Genomic DNA, 24,541 nt, shown 5'->3' on the forward strand with positions numbered 1-24,541 from the left:
CGAATCAAAATTTTGAATTTTTGATTTGAACCATTTCTGCAGCAGCGGGACATATATGTCTCACTTGCTGCAAGAGCCGGCAAACGAAAAACGATGCACCTACGTACAACCGCACGCAAAAATATGGTACGTAAAAAATATGCTACGTAAACAAACCACTCAGAGCTTTTTTATATTTCACTAATAGGCCTCCTTGGTGTCCCGTGGGATGTACAGTTTTACGAGACCCACCTTGCAAGAGAAAAATAAAAAAAATGCAAACTTCTTTAGCTTTAGAGCCTTTTTAATCGGTAAACTTTCTCGTAATACTTCTTGAAGCAATTTTAAGTTCTTATATAAGTTTTATAATACGTCAAAAAGACCGAGTTAAGGCTGCGCACCACCGTTTGGGTCTTTTCCCGAAGTGATTGGTACAACTGCGTACCCCCTTTTCTACAAAACCAGCAGTCGCAGCGGCTTGAAGGTGACGTCAGTCTGGTGTCATTCTGAGTGCAATTTTACCTTTTATATGCATGTGAAGCATGTACAGCCGTCGACATACCTGTCTAGAGCACTCGAACTAGTTCGAGACAGCGCATGTCTGATGCTCAGACCATGCTCAGAGATGCGCTGTCTCTAACCAGGCACTGCCGCTAGACGTCGCTCTGCGCACTGCGGACCTCAGATGGCATGGAGTTACAGCGCTCTAGGCAAGTCTGTAGACGACTGTACACAACTTCTGCTATAAAACGGGTTACGGGGCAAGGTTATATTGCAAAATTTCAGGCCGTCAGCGTCGAAGCTGAGCCCAGTTTTGAAACTTTTTTAAACGACAATTTGGTTCTAAACATCGAGCGGCAAAAGTAGGGATTTGAAAGTTCGTTGAGTTGGTTTCCCACACTGCAAATTTATAAAATGTGTGCAAGAACTGTCTCTGAAATATCCCTTCTGGTGTCGTATTCCGATTTGTTCGCTCCCCACAGCCCTGCGCATGAGGTCGCCCCCGACAAGAGTGATTGAGAGGTTTCAGACAGTTTTTTTTTCTTCGTGTTTTTGGAAGCTACTTAAAAAAAAAAAACACGCGCGGACAGGATTAATCCAAGGAACAGAGATATGGGTGGTGGAAGAATGGCGGAGAGGGCATCGCGAAAGTATGGTTACCTCCAGACATTTCCTGAGGGGTGGCATCAATGACCTGCCAACCGTCGTATTCTTCTTTTCCAAGGTCCGGCCGTTTCATCCAGACTTCGTTCCACACATGGAAGTTCCTGCGGGGTGTATGAAACATAGTGAATGTTTGAATTAGTAAGGGGAAAAAATAGAAGGCAAAAACTGACAGCGCGCAAAAAAGAAAAAAAGCTGCTGAATTATTTCCGTCGGAAGGAGCGGCTGTTTGCAGCAGACTGTTTGCAGAAGGAGCATCTAGTTCGCAGCATTGCCACATCGTATACCATTAACTGCCCACCGAAACAATTTTGTCCTCAATGTCGAAATTGGGCAGCGCAACTGTGTGCCGTGCGCAAGACAGCGAATTTGCTACTTTAATCGGGAGGCTCCACCGCGTTTCAGCCATTCCGCTCGTTGACGCGAAGGCAGCGTCACTTTTCTGAGCACGTTTTCTTCCCAGTGGGAAAACTCTGAAGTGAGCGTGGATGTTTACAGGACATAGCAAAAGTCCTTTTTGAAAGAAAAACCACGATGAATTTAACGACATCTAGGTTATGTACGCTGGTGTACTGTCACATTATCGGATTCACACATAGCACCAAAGCTTCATCGCGAAACGTCGTTTCAGCTCGTATATATAAAGCAATTTTCAGTGTCAGACTAAGGCTGAAAACCCGTGCTTTACCGAAGAGACAATGACTGGTTTTATCAATATAAGGCAAGATATTTTAATTTCCACCACAGCCTCGTGACACGATTTTGACAGTTTTAGGCAAACTTCGTGCATGGGGAAGAGCGGCTGACTTTTACCGAGCACGCCATGATTGCAGCCAGTGAAAAAGTAACTCTTGAGTCATGAAAATATTTGTTACGCAATACGGCCCTAGATTCTAGTTCAGACTTCCCGGAGATTTGTTCGCCGAAGGAAGAGTGCGAAAGAGTGGCATTATCAGTAGCTTTGTTCTAAACATAAATACAAACTTTGCGTCTCAACACGATAGGACACTATGTAGATTGTAGTTTTTAAATAACAGATTTCCCAGAGTAGACGTTACAATGCAAAAAAAAAATGTGAAAGTAGGATACTTGCATTTTTAGTTTTTATGTTTTTTGTCGCATGGGTCAAATGTGCCGCATGATATCTCACCAGATTGAGTCGGTGTTGAGCTTTTCAACAGTTTTGCCATTGTCGTCGTAAAACTGATCCACCGTGGCGCTGGCGTGAGTGTCATGGGCCGAGTAGTAGTTGGTCACAGTCCTCGCTGGGATTCCGAGTGCTCGACACACTACAAGGATGAAGATCATACACATTACTTTAAAGCAGGATGCATTTTTGCATTTTACTGCTCCTCCACCGCATTACATTGTGGCCAAAACCGTCACGTTACAAATCAGCCGTTGCCATCATATTATAAAGAATTGGCGTATGCCATTCAAGCCTCTCATCAAATGATTTCTAACCGCATGAGTGTCATGAGTCTACACTGAAAATTTTTAGAGTTACGTTCCACAGCAACTCCTCATACGCTCGATCTAAACCCCTTGATATTGAATGTAGCGACGCTCTCCTCCAGATGCCCGTGCTGAATCAATATTCAGCACTGTAAAGCGCGATCAGAAGTGATGCAGTCATTCCGTGACTGAGTGAGCCTCACGGAAGCGATTTTTACTATCTTAAAACAATCTGATGTTATTTTGAAAACATCATTCAATGCAGTGTATCATAACAATTTCGCCAGCGACAAGTCAAAAATCGCTCTAAGAGGCGCCTTTTCTGTGACTCGCTCCTCAGGTGGCATTAGATTTCGGAATCGCGGTAGAGTTGCGCGCAGTCGCGACGGTCGAACGAACTCCTTAATCGCTCTAAAGATTACCATCCCCTATCAACCTTAGGCCGACGACGGTATAACGCCGTTAAAGCTACCACACTAGAGCTCTGGGGCACCCGGGAGAGAGACTGCCGTATACGCTACGAAAATCAACGTTTTCTATTCTGCTTACAAGGGTAGACGTGCAGGCTAGTTGGTGAACCATGATTCTTCAGCGCTGTGTGTGTCTTTTCTATCTGTGTCCCTGTCTTTTGCGCTGTTTTAAAGATTCTATTCTGCGCCACGTCAGAGGCAGGCGTATTTACTAGAAAAAAAAAAAAAAACGTATGCGATGGAAACGTTTTTCGCGGAAACCCCCACTGAGATTCAGAAATTGAAGTGGCTAAAATAGGCATATTCCGCACGCCAACAGACGCGAATAGAACATACAGAGAAATTGCACCAAATGGAAAGATTAGCGTCTGAAACGACGCCCAATAATCAGCGAATTAAGCAAGATTATCAGCTTCCTGATGATCACGCAAGAAGTTTGAAGTATGCACAATAGTTCAGGTACCGCGAAATGCACAGTACTTCACTGAGGACGGTATGCTTTGTCGGAACAAAGTCCTTAAGGGCGGTGGATCAACTTTGATGTCATTTTTTCCTCGAGCAATCGCCAACAGCACGATGCCGTTTTCACTCCGGCTTGTGCACTGAAATTCTCCGCAACCGAGCATAACGCGGCTCTAAAAGTAGAGTTAGAATTGTCAGCGCGTAACTCAACGGAGATCGACCAGCAGCAGAGGCAAACGGCCTACGAAAACACAAGAAAACGATCCTTTCGCGCGCGTTTCCCAGGCGACGGCGGGAGGGACCAATCATCGTTCAGAAAAGCGCCAAGCAGAGTGTCGGGAGAGGAGGATGTGCGAGAGTCTGCGTCTAGGCCACGGTGGTCTAGGCGGAAAAGTTCACAGTTCGCTTGATCTAGCTTGATCCGATGTGTGGCGGCCTCTCTGTTTTAAGTTGTGCACTACAGTAACAAAAGGAATATTCCAACAGGTGCGAGAGATGGCGCGGGATCAACCATCGCATAGAAAGGAAAGAGAAGAGGCGCGGGGAAGGAATGAGCATCGAAGAAGCGCGTGGTTCCCAATGTCGACGCAGGTAAGCATGGCACCTTCAAAGCGACAACGCCGGGAAAAGAACCCACGCCATTGAGTCAACCAGGCACACGTGGGCGATCCTCATGACTCTTTAGAAGAACCTTTGACTACAGTCTGCTGCCTTTTTAGTTATAGACGTTGGCAGTGATACCGAGTCAGTAGCAGCTGCCGCCGTCTTGTGGCAAGAGTGGAAATTATTGTGGAGGTGACTTTTCTCAGTTTCTCAGTTGCCAGGCTTAGTATTATAAAAAAAGTAGGGGCGTGCGAATATCAAATTTTTCGAATACGAATCGAATACGAATACTTGATTCCGAATATCGAATCGAATATCGGATAATCAAGGACAGACGCATTTAACCACTACAAAACATTTATTTGAGCACCGAAGAACATCACAGTTTAACTACCGATGATTAAATGAACACAAAATGTGTGTGTGGTTGCACAAAAAGTATCAATGTCTCGAACATTATTCTTAGAGGAGTGGAAATATCAGAGAGGATGCCTAGTACACAGCATTGATTAAAGCTAGCTTGCCATCAGCACAAAAGCGCGTTGCTGGGATGAACATAAAAGGCTGTTGTGAAGGAAAACCAGCTGCTCCACATTGCCAGGCAGAAGTTGTTCCCTTCTAGCTGAAACGACTCCTCCAGCCACAGAAAATGCCCTCTCACTTGGCACTGACCAGGCACGTATTTCGAGGTACTTCGTGCACAGCTCTGACTATAGCAGCTTCGCAGGTATAGCCACAAAAACGCTCAGCAGCGCAGTCAGCTATGGCATGGCCCTTGAAGGAAGGAAAAATTTTCCTTCCTCGAGGGAAAATTTCGAAGGAAAAATTTTCCTTCATCCATGCGCATTGCTCTGGGCGCCGCCATGTTGTTATGTCTCGGTCGATAGGGCTTGCGGACTGAAATGAACGCTGGTGCTCACAATGAATATTCGTCTAGATATGAACATTCGCGTCTGGTCGAATATTCGAAAGAACACGAATACTTGGATTTCGAATCGAATACGTACACTAAAAATATAATATTCGAAATATATTCGAAAGTTTCGAATATTCGCACACCCCTAAAAAAAGCAAAACATATGCGCGTTTTTCTAAAATACACCTGCGATCATAGCATAGAAGCTGCGAGTCACACGAGCCGCGATCGGGTGAGAAGAGGGATGTAAGAAAACTTGTACATCTGCCGAAATGCGGGGCATCTGTACCCTCCTCCATCATTTGCGGGTTGTAACTAACGAGATTTTGCTGAATACCGCTTTCCCTGTAGATTCGGTCAATAAAGGAATGAGGAAAGTGTGTAAAGTAAATTTATTTGTGTGAAAGAGAGCTTTGCAGACAGATATTGTGAGGCTGCAAATGACACCTTACATAATGCGTAGATCACCTTTTCTGTGATATGTTCATGTTCGGTGAGAAACATGAAAAGAATGCACATAACAGCAACACTTCGGAGAAACTTTTGTCATATGAGATTTCGGGTCCTTCTGTAGTACAATGAGGATGTTTTCTTTAACATTGATTTTTCTATTAAAATCTGTTGAAGATGTGTTGGCGTGTGCATGTGGATTGCACCGCAAGGCGGACACAATGACCGTGTAATAATACGTTTAAAAAGCGATTTAATAACTAAAATTACCTAATCAATTGTTGATTTTCTGATGCTAGATTATATATTGCAAATATGATGGCCGTCAGTACTGAAGGCAAGATATGTAAAATTTCTGGATCATAACTCCAGTTCGAGATATAAAACGTGAAATAGACAATTTTGAACATTCTTCAAATTGGGTTTGAACGGGGTCGTTCAAAATTTATTCGCCATGGGTTTTACGACGTAGCCGGTGCTGAAGTGATTGCTGTGATGACACTACGCGCAGCTGCCAAGCGCTAGCAAGTACGGTCAGCGGTTCGTCTTCGTCTGACTGTTGGCCAGCGACGCCATTTTATCGATGTACAACGTCCGAAAGCCAAGTTGGAGATTTTTGAAAATGTCGGACATTCGATATCTGGAACCACAATGACGAATAAAAAATTTTAAATGCGCGGACACCTAATATTTGGTTTGCGTGATATAAGCGAGCGCCAGCCTGGGCAACGTTTCATAGCCAGATTGCTGGTACCGCGTATGTCCGGCATTTCTGGCTTGTTGTAAGCTTTCTCCGATCTGTCCAATACTTGACTTTAAATTGTTTTATGTAGAAGTATGTTCGACGCCCATTTTCAATTATTAAAATGGCTTAATTTGATGTCCACATGTGGCGCCGACGACTGCTGCCGGGCGCTGCATACGTCGGAAGAATGGGTCCCATCGGCTAGCAGGGGGGTCCTAAGATGCTAGTAGTCGTCGATTTCAGGTCACTGTTGTCGAAACATTACTCGATGACCATTTTTATTCGCTAAAACTTGTTAACTTGCGATCCACAATCGTACGTCGCGGTCTCGCTGGGCTTATTCGCACCGCTTGTGAGCCAAAGAGGGAATATATGAAATGTAGACGCTCGTTTCGCTTATTCGTAGTACGGTGAAGGTATAGACAAGAGCTACTATAGTCGTCGTCTCATCGACATGAAGGTTTCGCTCGGCCGCCGATGCTGGTGCCGGCTGGTGCGTCAGCAACCGCATATTTGCCGATCAGCACACCGGCCGCTTAGTAGCCGACTCAGCGCCTGACCGATGTCGCGCGTCGCTGTTAAAAGTACGTTACTGGGCTGTGATGTCTCTACTATTCACCGACGCCGTTCCCATAGCTGTACGTCACTAACTATAGAGATAGCGATGGTTCTTGATCGTGAGAAAGCATTTAGGGACTCTTTGGAGCTGAAATAAATTATATTTTAAGAGTTTGTTGCATCCAGTACTTCGCCGTGCGTGACCTTGCATAGAGAGAGAGCCCATAACAAGCTCTTTATAGCCTCCAAATTTGGTGTCTTATCCCCTTGAAAAACTGCGGTTGCTTTCCTTGCTGACAACTTCAAATGCGCAACATAATCTGCGCCATAAAAATAACTTCGAATGCTGACAAGTAAATTTTAGTCAGTTAAATGTTTTTTTTTCACTCTTTCAGGAACATAATGTCTGCCTAAACGTACCATCCACCTGCACAGACCGCACGAAAATCTCTTCAAGGGCTCAAGCTACAAAGTGCTGCGCCTTTTCTGCTTTACTATTTAAGGGCACGCTCTTGAATTTGATATAAGGGAACAAACCCATGGCGAAATTTCATCTCCAGTGACGCAGACATAACCATCCTGACGCACCGAATGCAAGCACGAAGAATAGAAAACGATATAAGGAAACACAGAAATGGGCTCACATCAGTTTTTATTCCAGGGAACTTTAGCCCTGAACTGTTTGGAGAGGCCGGCTATAGTCACTGACGACATTTAAGATCACATTTGATGTATCACTCGTGATGCACTTGAGAGACGTGCTCAGATATGAAGAAAGGAAGAGGAACTAATGGAGTTTGTTTCTTAGATAAGTGCAAATTTTACAATGGCGGCGCATAAATAACTGCCAGCCGAATACTTGGACACATCAAAACCATACTTGTCGCTTGCGCTGCCGCCAGGTTCTGAGTCCCTCTGGGGTAAATTACCGATTATATGCGTGCGTATGTAAGTACATGGTCGTCCACTCTTAGTGCGAACACATGAGCGCGTGGTTGCATTCTTCGGAGGGCCAATGTGTCCGACACACCTGCGCATGGAAGTGGAGTGGCAGAAGACGCGAAACAACACCTTAGTTCATCTTCGCCTTCGCCACTTCGCTGCGATGAGCGGCCTTCTGTCGGACGCAATGGCCTTCCGATGAGCGTGGCCGCGCTATCGCGTGTTCGCACTAAGATTGGACGACCCATGGTCTGCACACGAGAATTTGAGTAGCTCACCAGCGGTGGTAACCCCGGCGAAGACCCAGCACTGTCCGTATTTCACAGGCCTTTTGGTCTTGAAGAACTGTTGGAGGATCGGGTGACTGCCAGTCCATGAGACAGGAGAGACTCCGCCAGCGAAATTGCTGGTCCAGTTGCCCATAAGTACGCCCTGATCGTCGGACGAGTTCACCTGTGACGACGGTACAGGGTTCATCTCACGTACTATGCATGAAAACATGTAGGCTTTATACTTACAAACGAAAGTCGAAACATAAATCTTAAAATCATCGATCTAATTGAAAATGTTGCTCAGGTTAGCAACAATTCTTTTTCTCAAAACATTTTTGCCTCCTGTTAAAGAAACGCGTTTTCAACTATTGCATCAACAACGGTACTTGAACACTTATGACAATATTGTTGTTCCATTGGGCAATTTTCCTGCTGTTCCTTCTATCTGAACGAGCAAAAGATTCGCTGTTAACAGTTTCGATCTTATCGCTGATTCAGAAATACCGAGCATGGCTGATATACTCGTCTGGTTACTGCAAGCATTCGGTTAGGTCAATAATGCTTCGCGTTGAACAGCAATTCGATCATTTTGAGGAGTTAATGTCGTCACAGCGACACTCACCACTGCTGAAATGTGGCGCGCAACCAAGACCGGATCGGCGCACGCTTGCACAGGCAGTTTGCCAACGTTCCTCAGCAGGTGAAGACAGCAGTCCAGGACATTCTCTTCGAACTGTAAGTGTGAATCGGCGCTCTTATCTCTCTATTGCTCTGCTTACGGTACCATCTCATTGTTAGCTGAGGGCAAAAAGAAATCAAAACTAGCCACGATTTGTTTTCACTCCGACTATCACAGAAATGCGAGCGGTCCTTTTGGAACACCTGCACCGTGTCGTAACCTGAGTTCAAAATGAGAAGCGCAATTTGTAATCCTTTATTTAAAGATGCATGACATTCATCAACGTGCAAAAAATTATGGTTTTATTTGCGTGCAGCCGTTTTATAATTGAAAAATTGTGCGTATTTAGAATGCTTTAGGTACTGAATAATTTATTTAGCTAATTAAGCAAATATGAAATCCAACACATCCCAGCTTGTTGTGCGTGACCTCCAATAATAATGCGCGAGCTTCACTGTGACAACGCGAACCCGTGCCTTTTAATTCTCAGCTCGCGTTACACAACACAACAATATAGCATATTTGTGACCACGCGTCGTTTTTCACTATTTGGCGTGTTTCTTAAAGTACTGCTGCTATGTATTACGACTTGGTTAGCAATGTGCCATCTTTGAGAAAGTTGTCGGAGTTCATCTTATCCGGAAAGGTCAATAAATCTGCTCTTGCCGTCACGTCTGTGCAGAACGGTCGTCAGGGGACTTACATGGCCGTATTTCCAAGGACTGGGCCTCAAGCTATTATAGCTTCCACGCCAGATGATGCCGGTGTGAGCAAGCACATACTCAAATCTCCCTTCCGCATTCTCCATGTAGACGGTGTCATCTACGCATTAAGCAAAGAAGAGCAGCTTGTTTTATTCCTGGTCTTCAGTACACGGGCCCAAAACGGGGACTACTGCAGTTTTTGGTACCCTTAAGATTCCTCACTTACTGTGTTCAAGTTCTTTAGACCGACATGCAAGCGTTTCCCTACTGTATATTGAAGCATACCGTCGTTACAATGCTTATACAACTTAAAAGCGACCTTACAATAGGCTTTTGGTTCGAAGCTGTACAGTGGGGCTCTTTGGCACTCTTAGAAGTCCTCAGATCCGGTGGTGAGGGCGAAGCCTGTTCTTACTTTCGAGAGATTCAGAACGCCGAAGATCACTAGCACTGCATGGGCGAGAACCAAACACTGTGGGTCATATATTTTGACAATGGCCGAATGTATTACTCATAAACTCATTACTGAAACTCATTACTCATAATCTGAGCTGTGACTGTTATTTTCTGTTAACCAGGAGTTAGATTTTCCGGCATATCAAAGCCACTCCACAGTTATCAATTGCCCAGCGTACTGTCGCCTCGACTTTGCGTCTGCCGCGTTCATTTAGGCAGTAATGCAGCGAGAAATAGACGCTTTGTTCAAGACCGCTAAAGAGGCGTTATCTGCCAACGAGTTCACGCTTTCGTCCAGAGACGGTAAGCACTTTCTGCGTCCACCACAAGAGGGAGCAGGGTAAATCATGCGGTACCTTTGTTCCACGGGTTGAACAGGATGTAAAGGGGATCTGGGTATGTGTAAGTGGCACCAGATGAGTCCATTGCGCTACGCAGCTTGGAGTCAACATCCATGTACCAAGATCCGACGATGCAGGTCACTGGCGCCATCACCTGAGGAAGAGGAAGAGAGAACGGCGGCAACGTGGCTGGTGCTATGATAGCCGTCAACACTCTCCTTAACGTGAGAGGCTCGCTTTACGCTATTCTGCGCCAAGAATGGATCTGTACTCTGCGTAAGCGCCGCCTGCTTTGGCAGTATCGAATCGAATAACATGCCGCACTTTTGAAAAATAAAACACATATGCACTGCACGTAATAAAATAAAATAAAAGATTCAAGCGGCGAATAAAAGGTACTTATCAGCCTTACTAGAGAGTTTTAGGATGGGGAGGCCCTACACAGTGCACAGGCTCGAAAGTTTGAGCCCTCTGTTTTGAAACTCCCCAATATTTCAGGAGTATTATTAGTACTAATATTTCGGCTGGGCAAATTTTAAATAAATTGCAGGTGACCCTTCATTGAGAGAGCAAATTGAAGTGTGAGTGATTGCGCCGTCGTATCTATGAGCAACAGTCGTGGAAGCGCCAGTGAACCAGTGCAACTAAACGCAACTCTCTTACCTCAAGTTACACACGGACAGTATTAGCATGTGCTCGTGTCATCGGTGCTGTCATCTATCGATGTTGTATTTAAACATCAGAAAACACATTTCGCTGGACGAATGCGATGATATTACGAGGTTCTCTTTTTTTTTCTCAAGAGTACGCCGCTGGTTTTCGCGAGCTTACTCGTGGTAGGAAAAGCTTATAAATAAAGTGCTTACAAACCCCGCTACACAGTTTTCTCAAGAAAGCCGACTATTAATATTTGTGAGCAGTTCTGCTCGCCATCACGTGTCATTATTACCTTTAGGTGTCCATACCAACATTTCTGTGAGTCGTTTTTAGATTGACTGCGTCTATGGCATAAGATATTGTTATGCATAACAGTTCTGTGGCATAAGATAGCGTTGGTCCACATAGAGTGCGGCAAAAATCCCATTTGCCGAGAATTTCCACCAAGAGAAGCCGAGCATTAGGCTAGGGGAAATTTTTTACCCACTGGAACACCGGTGGGTACCCGTCAGCATTGGGATCGAACCCCACACCTCCTGCATACGAGGCGGATGCTTAAACCATTTGACCATCATTGTGGTGGTAAGAGTGAAATGAGGATAGTGTACATGATGCCGGTGCAGTGTGGCCAGGCCTACATCAGCCACAAGAGAAGCTGTCTGAACGTCAGGCTAAGTGAACGTAAGGATTCATGTACTAGGCGCGAGTGTAAACCTTTGCTTGACAAGACCGCAATCATCCTACAGTACCAATAGAAGCTGACTAGAGAACTTTTTGGCGGGTTCAACTTGATCGGAGTTGAAGGCGCGTGCTAAAGCGGAGGCTCAGTATCTGTGAGGAAACGAAATGTTGACTTCTTGAACTCCGTCAGTGCACCTGACCCTCCAGTCCTGCCTGAGAATAAGCGACTGCATTGAGTGGACTCAGTCCTTGACGCCCCCCCCCCCCCCCCCCCCCCCCCCCCCCCCCCCCCCCCCTTTCCTTGCTGATGGCTTGTTACAAGAACTCCCGCATAAAAAAAGAATTCGCTCGCAATAAAGACGCTTGACAGCTTGCGCTGTGCCTGTTTACGTTGTAGTTTTTACGTCCCCGTGTTGCTGACCGTACCCAGAGTAGGACCTTACTGATGTTAATGCAGGGGACGGCAGAAAGTTAGGTGGGCGGATGAGATTAAGAAGTTTGCGGGGATACAGTGGCGGCAACTGACAAAGGACAGGGTTAATTGGAGAGACATGGGAGAGGCCTTTGCCCTGCAGTGGGTGTAGTCAGGCTGATTATGATGATGATGTTAATTGAGGAAATAATTATACCTTTTTTTTCTCGCGTTTTGTCGATGATATCCGGGCTGGTAGGTGTTTTACTTTTGGACTAATACGCTTAGGAGTGACTGCAAAGTAAGTGTTTGGATAAAAATGTGGTGTTCGTCGGGGTACCTCGACAAGAAGGGATTTTTCTTCTGTCTTTCGTATGGCGGCACTCCATGTCCCCGACGTCAAAGCCTCAGCCCCCGTGGAATCTACGGGCACCAAGGAGACCGTATCCTTGCTGTACGGCGTTGCGCGGTCCACACCTGGGAAGGAAACGAGCGCTCACTGCAAATGCGCCCTACGTGGCGCTTTTCTACTAATGATTATAGCGGAGGCAGCAAAGGCAACATGCCATGAGAGTACACAGCAACATGTGCTCGCTTTCAGGTGACAAAACTGCGGGAGTGTTAAGGAAGAAAAAAATTGTTTTATACGAACTCACGTGCAGCATTAGTACGTGAACTCTAATACAGATTCTGCTTGAGTAATCAGATGTCTTGGCTTATAGACAATCTGTATGAGCGACATTGCATACAAGCGACGCGTTCTTTTGGAATTTTTTTTGAAAACGTTAAATTTACCAACCTTATATATACGTTCATCACAGCGTTAGCAGAATTGTTCTGCCGTCAAGCAGCAGATGTTTCTAAGTAAAGCTCCGTACTGGTCATGGTACCGTTTATTTGCTGTTATAGTGAAAGTGATAAACAGAAAAGCGCCGAAATTGCACGAATTTTCTTAAACATAACAGGTGTAACATTATTAACTTTACGCTCTGCTTTCTAGTGATCCAGGAGAAGGTGAAAATAATTATGCTTTGATGTTCTTTTCTGCAAAAGACGGCAAGAACATTTTAGTGTGACACTAAATAAAATTGGGGAGCTACTTATTAATACCAATGGCTATAGTTAGGAAAAAGTGAAGCAGAATGCTATAGGGAGTTTGTCCGAGTGCGCCACTGATTGTGGTTCCTGTAGGGGACAGTAATCTTTGCTTTTTTTCACGTTGGTAAACTACAAAAAGCTCTAAAATGGTGCTTTGTTTTTGTTAGTGTTAGGCATTAAAAGAACGACTGAACGCCCTCATGAATCTGCTTGTGGCAGTCGCTGCTATATGCTCCCTATTGCTGTCGTAATCGTGCGCGTATGTACTACGCGTGCCATCATTGTCGCTCGTGGAGTATTTCAGAGAAAGCACTGTAGAATTTGTGCTCTGTGCTAGACTAGAGCACTAACTAGCTGCAGATTCAAGCAAAAGATGAGAGCAAGAAAATCGCTGGTATACGCCGTACTCAGTGCTTGTTGGAACATTTTTGTATTTTTCCATGCGTTTCGCGATTATTTATTGATTATACCTTTATTTGGCCCATATTTGGTCGTCATTATTGTTGGATCCAGGTGAGGCTGCTCCTCACAGCAGAAAATGTTAAGCAGCGTCATCTTCGTGTTTTGTTCTTTACGAAACATGTCAGAAAATGAACCCCAATCATTGCGCCAAAAAAAAAACAAAAGTGAGAAGAGCTTTCTTAAAGTGGTTTCTTTCCCGGGGCATACCTTCAAGACGGAAGAAGAGAGACAGGGCATCGCTCGTCGGATTGAAGGGCCTGTTGAGGTTGATGACTATGGTGAAAGACTGCCCCCGTCGAAGCACGGGGGCCGGATTTTGCGTTTTAGTCCGGGCGAATCCTCTCGTGAAGTGGTTCTCGGCGTTGTACGTCACGTACATGTCCACCGAGCGCACCTTGACCACCTCGTCCGGGCGGCCGGCTGCACAGAGCGCCCAGGGTAAGCAGTCAGCGCCTGGATGCTCGGGTTATTGGAGAGAACTTCAGAGACCGGACGGATTCACGGAGCTTTCCGCACGTCGGATCGGCTCGACCGGTACCTTAGTTCTCCCCATTGCGACTATTGGGAATGGTATAGGCGCCAGCTAAGCTAATCGCGAACTTTGATATGAAGACCTTTGTGTATTTCACCTTAGCTCATTAGTACTTTGGTTCTTCAGCTGATCTCTGCTGTGAATCCAGATAATTTTGCTGAAGAATCCATTTAAGAATTAATTGTGGTGAATCACTCGTTCACTCTAATTTTGTGCAGCATTTCAGCGATAACTGCGTGCTCCATTGCTAGATTGCTGCGTGATAGATCAAGTCAGTGGTCGTAATAAATTTTGTTTTTCTCGAGGATCATGCAACCTCTTCCGCCAGCGGTGTGTTTCTTCAACTGCAGTAAGGAAGGCTCCGTATACTGCCAACATTTCCTGGTTTGTGAATGCTCAGCAGTCCTAATTGAGGAGCGGCAAAACAGACGGTCATGGGTAAACGCCCCGGCGACTACAGTTTGAGACCTCTTTCACTTTTGAAAACATATACGATTGCCTTTGCTGCAGTCGAAGAAGTTCTAGCCACGCTTGATACGCTGCCACATATGTTCGTAAACGTAAATACGTTTTACTGATGTCGTGCAAAAAGTAGCGACGGTTGTCGCTACCGTTGGATCTCTGTTTATACTGCGGTTGTTAGGACTTCAACATCGAACTACTAGCGAATTGATTAAAGTACTATACCTGACCATGCAGCGGGACATAATCGTGCCACGAACTGCTTTAAAACGCGTAATTAAAGGACAAAGATGTTTTGTCAAGCTGATTACAGAGTGTGATCATGGCGCGCTGATTGAAGGCACCTCAGTGGAAGACAACGCTGTAGTTGTGCATAGGGGCGCATAAAGACAGACATGAAGAGTATGAGACAAGATACACATACACCGCAACTTATCGACGCTCCGTCCACATTAAAGGAAGCTAAATTGCGATCCCTACTCCAATCTGCACCTTGCGCAATATTTTGTAATAATTATTATTCTTGTTCATTGTTCGGCCTCTTTGCCATTGACCAACCGCGCCTTTTATACCGGAGCCGGCCAATGATACTGGAGAGTTTTAGCATACAGGAATCGCATTGGCGTAGACGTATACCGGATTAATGTACAGTCTTCGCCAAAAGTAACCCGGCACAGGTGGTTTGTTTCTTAGCCGCGTAGCGAAACACTCATGACAGCCCTTAAGCTCTGACTCTGTGTAAAGAAAGGTGAGACCTTGTCCTAACATTATGGCACCGTTCGGTCTTTAGGGCTGCTGTAAATGCTCCGTTATACGTTTTAAAAGCAAAAACCTGTTGCTCGGTTACTTTTGGCAAAGGGAGTGCGTCTACTGCGCACGCGCAATTGCAATTGCGAGTGCACGGCAGGCATACTTTAGTAAGGTATACGTCCACACTAGTGGACGCATAGTTTTGAGTAGAAAGTTTATCACAGCGAAGACGTTCTAACACTCTGTTAATATCTTCGTGGGGGCTGGTCGGTCAATAATCATGGAAAATGGCAGCGCAAAGGACAAGACGACGACATCGAAAAAACAGACCACAGGACAAGCGCTGATCCTGGGTTTCTTCGATGTCATATTCTTTTCCTTTGCGCTGCCATTTTCCATATTAACACTGTTGTTTAGGGAGCATATCATAGCGGAGACGTACTGCGTGGTCATATACCTAATTTACGTATGCCTCCTGCGCACGCGCAGTTTCAGAATGTATCGCAAGTCGGGGCGCGCACCTGCCTCTGCGCGTGCGCAGTTGACATCCGCTAGTCCGGTATACGTCTAAGCTTGTACATAAGCGCTATGATAAAACTCTCCATTGTTTCTTGGCTACCATGCACTGACGTCACAGGCAGCAGCTGCCATCGACGAAGGCACAAAAGTATGAATACGAAAAATAATCGCTACATTGGGGCTGTTATGCGTGTAAAGGACGATTAACTTACATTCGTTTTCACAATGCTTGCTGACAGGCTCACGTGTTAACTTTCAACACTACAAGATGAAAAGAAAGATGAACAAAAGAAAGAAAGGAATGAAGAAAAGAAAGAAAGAAAGGAAGTAAGAAAGAAAGGAAGATAGAAATAAAGGAAGAAAGAAGGAAAGGAAGAAAGAAGCAAAGAAAGAAAGAAAGAAAGAAAGAAGTAAAGAAAGGAAGAAAGAAAGAAAGAAAGAAAGAAAGAAAGAAAGAAAGGAAGAAAGAAAGGAAGAAAGAAAGAAAGAAAGAAAGAAGGAAGGAAAGAAAGAAAGAAAGAAAGAAAGAAAGAAAGAAAGAAAGAAAGAAAGAAAGAAAGAAAGAAAGGAAGAAAGAAAGCCGACAGCAGTAGTTCCCGCAATCAATTTGGGCCATAGGCCGAGTGGTCTCGATTGGCCAGAGCAGATTAAAAAAAAAGTGCTTCATTTCTACGAAGGTTCCGCCTTCCGTTCTACATTTCTTAACCACGACGGACATTATAGGGGTGGCTGACTGTCACAGTGGTGGGTCAGCGATTATGGCGCTCAGCTGCTGACCCGAAAGACGCGGGTTCGATCCCTGCCGCAGCGGTCGAATTTCGATGGAGGCGAAATTCTAGAGGCCCGTATACTGTGCGACGTCAGTGCACGGTAAAGAACTCCAGGTGGTCGAAATTTCCGGAGCCCTTCACTACGGCGTCCCACATATCCTGAGTCGCTTGGGACGTTAAAGTGCCATAAACCATAAACCAAACCACTGTCACAGTGGGCTCGTCATATCGTTGTGTAAATTAACTGTGCTTATTAACTTTTAATTGCCAGCTTTAAAAAAATGCTGCGATGGCCGCTTTTAAGCGCGTCGCCATGACAGCCTGAAGCAGGAAAAATAATTTCGAAGAATCAACCCTCCCTTGAAATGGATACCAGTTTATTGTCTTTGACCACTCCAATTTTGAAATTCAGTTTCGGAATTAGAGTGGAGAAGAAAGTTCTTTGTGATGTATGTATAAAGAGCGTCACAAGCTTCGCCCTCATGACGTTCTTAAAAATGACGTTTTGGGGACGTTGGAATCATCAGAATCTCATCGCACCTTTATGCGAGCAACTCATTAGGCTGGCAAACAGCGCCTGTGCTTCTAATCTGTAGCCCTACTCCGGGTCCCTCAAGCGAATATCTGCCTGTGGCCAATACGATTCGCGAGATAAAGTACGGTATACGCTCAGAACGATCGGACATGCGCATGGCGTCGTAAAAACGCTGTGCGTCCTACTCAAAGCTTCTTCCTCCGCTGACTAGCCTGTGCGTTACGGCACTGCCGTCAACATGAAAACATCCAGTGCATATTTTTCATCGTCGAAAGCTATCACGAGGACTGTTAAAAAGCCGTGACAAGAATAATATGTCTGTGGCGACTATCTCCTTCAAAACAACTATGGATACATGAGCCTTAAAGCTAGTAATTGAAAAGATCATTGACAATGTCGTTAAATTACATACAATAAACAAAAAATGTAACGTTCGCTGAGCTGAAGAGGCACAATGAGGGGATGGGACCTTCGTAGTTGTAAAGCCTTTTTTTTTACCATCTTTGTTACCTACAAAATGACCACTTGGTCCAGTACCGCTCGCCAATTCTGCGCCAAAACCCATGAATAGCGCTAGTTCATGCTGGTGCAGATGCAATTCCATATGGAGCGCAGCACTTGTCCATATCGCTGGACAGGTGATTGTGTGCATGTAATTCTGTAGCGTCCGCAGCTCTTCATCAGGTACCTTAAAAGCAGCCTACAACGAACGTGGCGTCGTGTCTTGAATTTAAGAAGGACCGACGTCACTTGAACGATACAAGGTTCGCCACTATTCCAAGGCAGAGAACACGCGTAAGAGATGTGCTCGAAACAGGTGCGCCCGAAACAAAGGGGCGAAAATAGTCTGCCTCGACTGCGAATGTCGCCGCAGTGTCGGCGATGGAACAATGGCAGGACGCAAATGGCCAGCGTTCGCATGTCTGCACGATCGAGATCTTGTTCTGTGACCTTGAGCGCGAGCGGGTTTAGTCTTTCGTTCCTTATTTTAATTCATTTTTCTTTCGCTCGCCAAAATGCTAGGCTAAGAAGCAGCCGACTGCCGCTAGTATCATACGGCGCATGCCCCCCTCACTGCCGACGAAAAGAAATTTTGCTCTTGAACCTGTTTAACCTTCCCCTATTCTTCTCAATGTAGTGCGGCTGTCTAGTTTGTGGTTCCTCCTATTCTCTCTCTCTCATTTTGTCAAGGTCTAGAATGTCCTATGGCTTAGTGTCTAGGACTGCTTTTCTGTGCCTTGATTGGGTCCGGGTTCGGTGTTGGGCGTGTGGCGTATCCTAAATAAAATAGCGAGCATTGCGAGCGCCGTTTTTATGTATGCAGCACTGCGGCGCTAATGCTTACACGCACAAATGCATTCGAAATATTAAACCGGTATTGTTACAATTTGAAATAGCAATAATCTTCAAAATAAGAGATGTTGTGTTGCGTTTCCCATTTTATTGCCGTTGCCTTACTGATGTCTCGACCTTGCACTGTTGCAAACGGGACCAAAGCTCATCTACATTAATCCTAAGCAGTAAAAAGGAAACTCTACTCAGAGATCATTTTCGTTCATATTATACAAGTACGGAACGAAGCCGTATATTGTAAGCGCTGCTCATTGGTTTACAACTATGTTTAACAATCTAAAGATGCTTCCTGAAGGTCGAAAACTTCATTGATGTCATCGAAGTTGTTCAAAGTAACCCCATTCGATTAATTCTCTATAACTACTTCCGTACTGCCAGCATAACCTCAGCGAAAGGGATGCGAAAATTAGCTTCGTTAGCTTTTCACCAGAAATTTTCTCGCATTTGCTTATTGCATAGCATGTTTGACATTTGCCGATTATTGGTACCGTATCAATTCATCCGCGTCCGTACATCTCGTCTCGACTAGACCGCACACACAAGGTTGGAATCACGTCGTGCTGGACAAAAATACGTGACTTCTTTGTTCCCCGAAACTCCTCAGGGGTCTCGAACCACCTGCTCGGACCGACTGCCAGCACTGATGACATCCACCATTTTCGAACCGCATTAGCTAACATTCCATATGTAGAAAACTAACTTGCCGGCGCCTCATTGTTATTTTTAGTGTTGTAATAACCACTAAACTATTTTCGCCCCTCCTCCTTCGTAACAAAGGAAATAAACTTCAACTTCAACTTCAACTTCGTTCTCTAATGCCTAAGGCCTTTAGTTATCAGAAGTTAAGCTCAGATATTACATTTCAAGTTTCCATTTCAATATTTCCTCCACTTATCAGTTTAAATTCAGATGGATGATCAAATAATGATAATGCGACCTTCGTTTCGGTAACTAATTCTAAATGGCAAGAAAAAGCTGACTGTGCTGGTGGTAAAGAAAATGATCAAATCAAATGGAAGCAACTTCCTGCTACGTGTCCTCGCTTACGTGACTTTTAGCAATGAATTTTTAATAAGGGTTTCTTTGGCAAGGCTTTGCCAGTTTCAGTGCTGAAAGAAAAGTCAATTACATATTCAACTTTGTCAATTTGATAAGTATTTTAACATCTTGCAATTCTGTCACTAAATGTCGCGTGCAGAAGTCTCTTGAAGCCACAGGTGGCACTATTGATCACTAGTTAGAGACCGTAACGATCCAACAGTGCATCCATAGGTTATAGCAACAGCTTGGTGGTTCCGAGGTGCATATTTACGTGCTGAACAATGATTCCGCAAACTTGCATACAGAAACGCGCGAATCACACTAGTACGTGGCCCTCGCGGCCCACGCCACCCGTCCGCTACTGCTGCAGCATCTTTCCTTTGCAAATTCGGTTATTGCCTTTCGTACACACAAAGGCACAGTATGCGGCTCACTGGCGTTGATGTATTTCTAAAAGGTTTAAGCCTGTGAACTTAAATAATGCATTAATCACAGTGAACATTTTATCCGGATATCCTCCATACATGCATTGTTAACATTTGAACATTTATTGGAACATACGCATACAATGCATTTCTGCAACCAGATCGTCAGCTGTCTTTTTCAGAATTTGGGTGCACGGAATAAAGACAAGAACACTTCTGTGAGATAATTAAACGTTTAAAAGATCCACGCGTACACCGAGGTAATAAAAAAAACGGTCACATACGATAAGCTGAGATGTCTATAATGATGTTAAATACACAATTCCACGCAAGGGTTCTTTAATTTTTAAGAGGTATTTATTGCCTCATGGCATAAAGTAGGTATGCAAATGATGGATGAAAGAAAAAAGATGGTCAAATGAATGAAAATAAGTGCTGTGTGTTTCTTTATAGTGGCAAAATGTGCAAAATATCCCCAGAATGCTTGTCCTCCGTTTGCTTCAAATGTCTTGAGTTATTGGCAGATGGAAGCGAAAATTGATTGGATTACAGTTTGGTCTATTTGTGTCCTCCGCTTGCGTGTTTTCCCTCGAATATCCGTATTTATGGTAGTTTCCGTTCCTCACCCTATGCTGCGAGCATCTGCAGCTTGAGTCAAGTGCAAATAAGTTATGAAAGCTTTTTCTCCGAAGCCCACTGGAAAGTATATGCGGACTAAAATAAAGCTTTTTCTGCGTAACATATGCTTGTAATTCAACTATCTGCAATTTCAAGGGCAAATTACGATATCTGGCCACTATTAAGCGCGCATAAATTTCTTTCCTGCTAGTTTGTCATTAATTTTTCCCCGTCAGTGTGCATATTTTTTTTATTTTTTTACATAAGAAGCGAATTGGTCCGTGGAGTAAAATGTTAGGAGCAAGAGGCGTTTGCTGCGTCATCATAAGAGTACGGGAATTTCAGCAGTTTATGTTTGCCCCACAGATTGTGTGCTCTTTATAAGTAGTCAGTATTTCAACGACAGTTTTAACATCCACGCTGCTTTGTTTAATAAATTAAGAGAAACCGCGAGAAGCTTCTCATAATTAATGAAAAAAAAGCTAACTAGTTAGGGAAACACTTTTCCAATAGTCAATTAAAGGGATATTCTTAATTGCATAAGAACTCTTGATGGCCTACAGACTGAGTAAAAATGGGCCATTGTCTCTTGAAAGACCGTGTAAAAATGGTTTATTGTCTCTTGAAAGTATCTTTCGGCCAGAACAAACTAGCCGATTCTATCTTCTTTCTCCAATGAAGACGGTTGTAAGTCGAGTTGCGGGCCTCACGTTCAGCGAGTGTTGTTTCTTTATCAAAGTTAACCCACGATCAGCACACAAATAAAAACGGTAGAATACACACTGTTCACTGGCTGCTAAACCCAAGATAATTACCTCTGTAGCGCCACCCAAGGCATCCAGAGAGTGGCGTGTCAGTGTCAGCATATTGTACACGGTGATTATTTTTAAGTTTGCAGATTGTTATCGTAAAAACTGTGAGCGATACATCGGTGAGGTCTATTCAGCTGGATTGTACAGCAAGGCGGAGATCATGTATATTATGTAGATCAATAATTAAACAATTAATTAACTTTTTTATTTTTGATTTTATGAGTCAAGGTTTAATTGCGAAATTTATAGCCACCAACATAGAAGGTGAGCTGTGCTTTTAAATCTTCTTAATCGGCAACGTGGTTCCAAATAACGCCAAAAAATCCGCATTTGAAAGCTTGTTAATTTGATTTTCCCCGAACTGCTGTTTATACAATGGCCCCTCACACTTCTTGTGCATCAAATACAGGCGCAGTTGGTGTATTTGGTGATGTAGAAGGAGTTAAATTGAATTCGGCGACGATGCCACGCGCAGCGACATAATTTTATAATTAGGTAATGCGGAAGAGCCAACTCGACAAGCTTTCAATTGCTTATTTCTGACGTTCGATATTTCGAGCCACATTGCCGATTAAGAAAATTTAAAAACAGGGCTCACCTTCTATGTCGACGGCCATAAATTTCGTCATAACTGGATAATTTAATTTAATAATCATTTAATTATTGATTGATATGAGGTAATGTCCGCCTTGCTTTAGAATACAGCTCAGCAGACCGCAGGGAAGTAACCATCAAAGTTTTTAAAACAAAAATCTGTAAAGGTAAAAAAAAATCCCTCCATATGAAGCGCAGCTGTAACCATCAATGGAAGCAAGAAGGCAAAAACGGCGCAGTGTCGCCCAAAGGCTTACACTTTTCACGTTGGGCGGCAGTCCTGTTCGCGACGCATGAGCAAAACATATGGAAGACAACACATCTGTCCCTGCGCCCTGTTTTGCTCCGTAGCCTCGAAGGTATTCGTCTGATTGTGAGGTCATCTACAAGGCTGCGATAGAAACTTCAAATGCAGGTGCTCTAAAAGACCCACTGACGCCTCAGAAAAGTTTACATAAGTTCAGAGTATCCCCGCTCTCTTTATAGACCTTCTAGAAGGATATTTGGCGCTAAAACATGGCAGAACGCTATCGCCTCGCCAAGTACGGACGAGAGGACACGCAGCGAAGAACTGCCACGTCGCACGCGACGATAAATGTTACAGATGCTAACAGGTGTTCGCTATTGGTTGCCCAGCACAGTAAGCGTTTAAAAAAGAAAAAAAAAACGAACGGCTCCCTCTTCATCAGGGGAAGAATTTGGGAGTGTGTGCGGGTGCGTGAAATTACACCCGCAAGAAATTATATTATGGGCAAATTAGTGAATTCTTGATGTGAAAACTTCAACACCGACAGCAGGTGGAAAATGTCAGTACCGGTTTGCGCATTATAATACGAGTGTACATTGCCCTAGATCAAAACAAGTGCAGCACAGATTAAACTGCAATTCCAGTGCTCAGTTCAGTGCGTTCAGCTCAGACACACCATTAGACCTCGCACTAGCGCGTTTGGCTAACCGTGGTACACGTCGCTTTAATTGTGTCCACGGAGCACCTGTGTGTTATTTTCTTAACATGGCCGCGCTTTTGGGAGCTTCTGGATCGCCGTATAAGCTTCACGCTGTAAGGGAGCGCTTTTCATTTACTCGAATAATTTCTAATTTTAAACAATTACTTTAGCAAGACGTCTAAATTCTATGACATTTCCTTTTAAGGCCCTTCTTGCGTTATAACTCAACAAAAGTGGTTATTTTTAAAGGTCGTTCATCTTCTTGCCGACAACCTAGACGACGAAGACAAATTAGGTGGCCCGCCGTGGTGAAAACTAAGCATAAGTAAAGAAGATTCATAGAAAGAAAACGAAGGACAAGACGCAGAAGCAGGAAAACTTGCCCGTTGTTTTCTCTCCGTTGCCTTCTCATTACTGTCGTGGAATATATGCGATTTGACTAGTTGTGCCTTGAACCCTAGACGGTCTCTTCGAGAAATCACTTAGAACATTGCCAAGGATTTGTAACCAAAAAATAGATGGCGCCGTATACGTTGATGTCAGTCAGCCGTGAAGGAAGAAATTGTCTAAAAACGAAGTATATGTATACGCTCACATATGGGTTGAGCGAGGTTATAAGGTAGAGCCTAGTCATCGGAACAGTGGCGCCTACCTGTCAAGGAGCGGGACTGTGCGCGACGGGCGGTCATTCCATATGCCATTAAAGCTGACAAAATGAGTGCGTCTTGATGTACACTCATTTTGCCTGTTACGTCGCACTCTGCGTATTCCTTCTTCTCTATTCGCGTGCACTGCTTGACTATGCTATTCCTTTTTATCTAGGAGCCGTTACTCACGTTGCCCTTCGTCATCGTTGCCCTGAAGACGGCTGCTCACATCCCCCATTGCTTAGACCGAGTGATCCGGACTCGAAAACTGGCGAAAGCCCTCCGCTGGTGGGGAGGAAGAGTGTCCGAGTAGCTGTCCCCCTGTGGCGGCGACTCCCCTGCCGGCAGCGGAGAAGACCTAAGTGCGAAGGGAGAGCGGCGTCCTTCTGCACCTCGCAGGTGCTTCGGTGGGCGGCGGCGATGGAACTTCGAGGACGGACGTCGAGCAGCGGCTTCCAGCTCTGGGCGCGGACAGCGGCGGACTAGCGGCGGGGGCGTGTGCGTAGCGCTGGACGCAGCCGAGTCCGGCGGCCAGCCGCGGCCTGGCGATGATGCATCGCTTGTCAGGCGCGACAACGGCGTTCGACAAGCGCAGTGCAGTCGGCCACTGGCGTTAGTGCCTTTGTGCGCTGTTTTTGCTCGGCGTGAGCAACACTGCTGCGCTTGCTGGCCATAACGGGGCATATTTACCGCCCGCGCGACGCCCTCGGCACGAGGAGTCATCGCTCGGAAAAGTTGAACGGCAATCGTCTTTTGGAGCCTGATTCAGAAAATACAGATCCTAGGACGCTCGTACTCATAAAATATGCACCTTGTGCCAGTAAAGGTACTCACATTTATTTTTCTTTTGGCTAAAGAAAAACAAATGGCTTTAAAAATTGGATTGGGTGATGGCAATTTTTGGGCTCTAATACGAAGGATGCAGAATGCAAACCTTTCATTGAGAGCTGAGCACAGTTACGGGATTCGCCTCCTGCAAGCCTGAGAGCGGTTTTGCTTCCGTTCAAAGCTTAGAACTAATGTGATATCG

The 24,541-nt window shown here is 44.8% G+C and overlaps 1 protein-coding gene across 1 annotated transcript in view; it reads right to left on the reverse strand.

Moving 5' to 3' along the window:
- Tg (Transglutaminase) overlaps positions 1-24,007 on the reverse strand; it is a 38,334-nt gene extending 14,327 nt beyond the window's left edge. Inside the window, exons 1-9 of the mRNA XM_089580491.1 lie at positions 23,701-24,007; positions 13,714-13,926; positions 12,287-12,423; positions 10,212-10,350; positions 9,399-9,517; positions 8,639-8,749; positions 8,023-8,197; positions 2,294-2,432; positions 1,141-1,247 (exon numbers count right to left, since the gene is read on the reverse strand). Coding sequence (XP_089436617.1) covers positions 1,141-1,247; positions 2,294-2,432; positions 8,023-8,197; positions 8,639-8,749; positions 9,399-9,517; positions 10,212-10,350; positions 12,287-12,423; positions 13,714-13,926; positions 23,701-23,749 — 1,189 coding nt within the window. The 5' untranslated portion in view covers positions 23,750-24,007. The remainder of the gene's footprint in view (positions 1-1,140; positions 1,248-2,293; positions 2,433-8,022; positions 8,198-8,638; positions 8,750-9,398; positions 9,518-10,211; positions 10,351-12,286; positions 12,424-13,713; positions 13,927-23,700) is intronic.
- Positions 24,008-24,541: the final 534 nt, after the last annotated feature.

The sequence above is a fragment of the Amblyomma mixtum genome, chromosome 3, assembly GCF_055824585.1.
Source record: "Amblyomma mixtum isolate Tamu chromosome 3, ASM5582458v1, whole genome shotgun sequence".
Lineage (NCBI taxonomy): Eukaryota > Metazoa > Arthropoda > Arachnida > Ixodida > Ixodidae > Amblyomma > Amblyomma mixtum.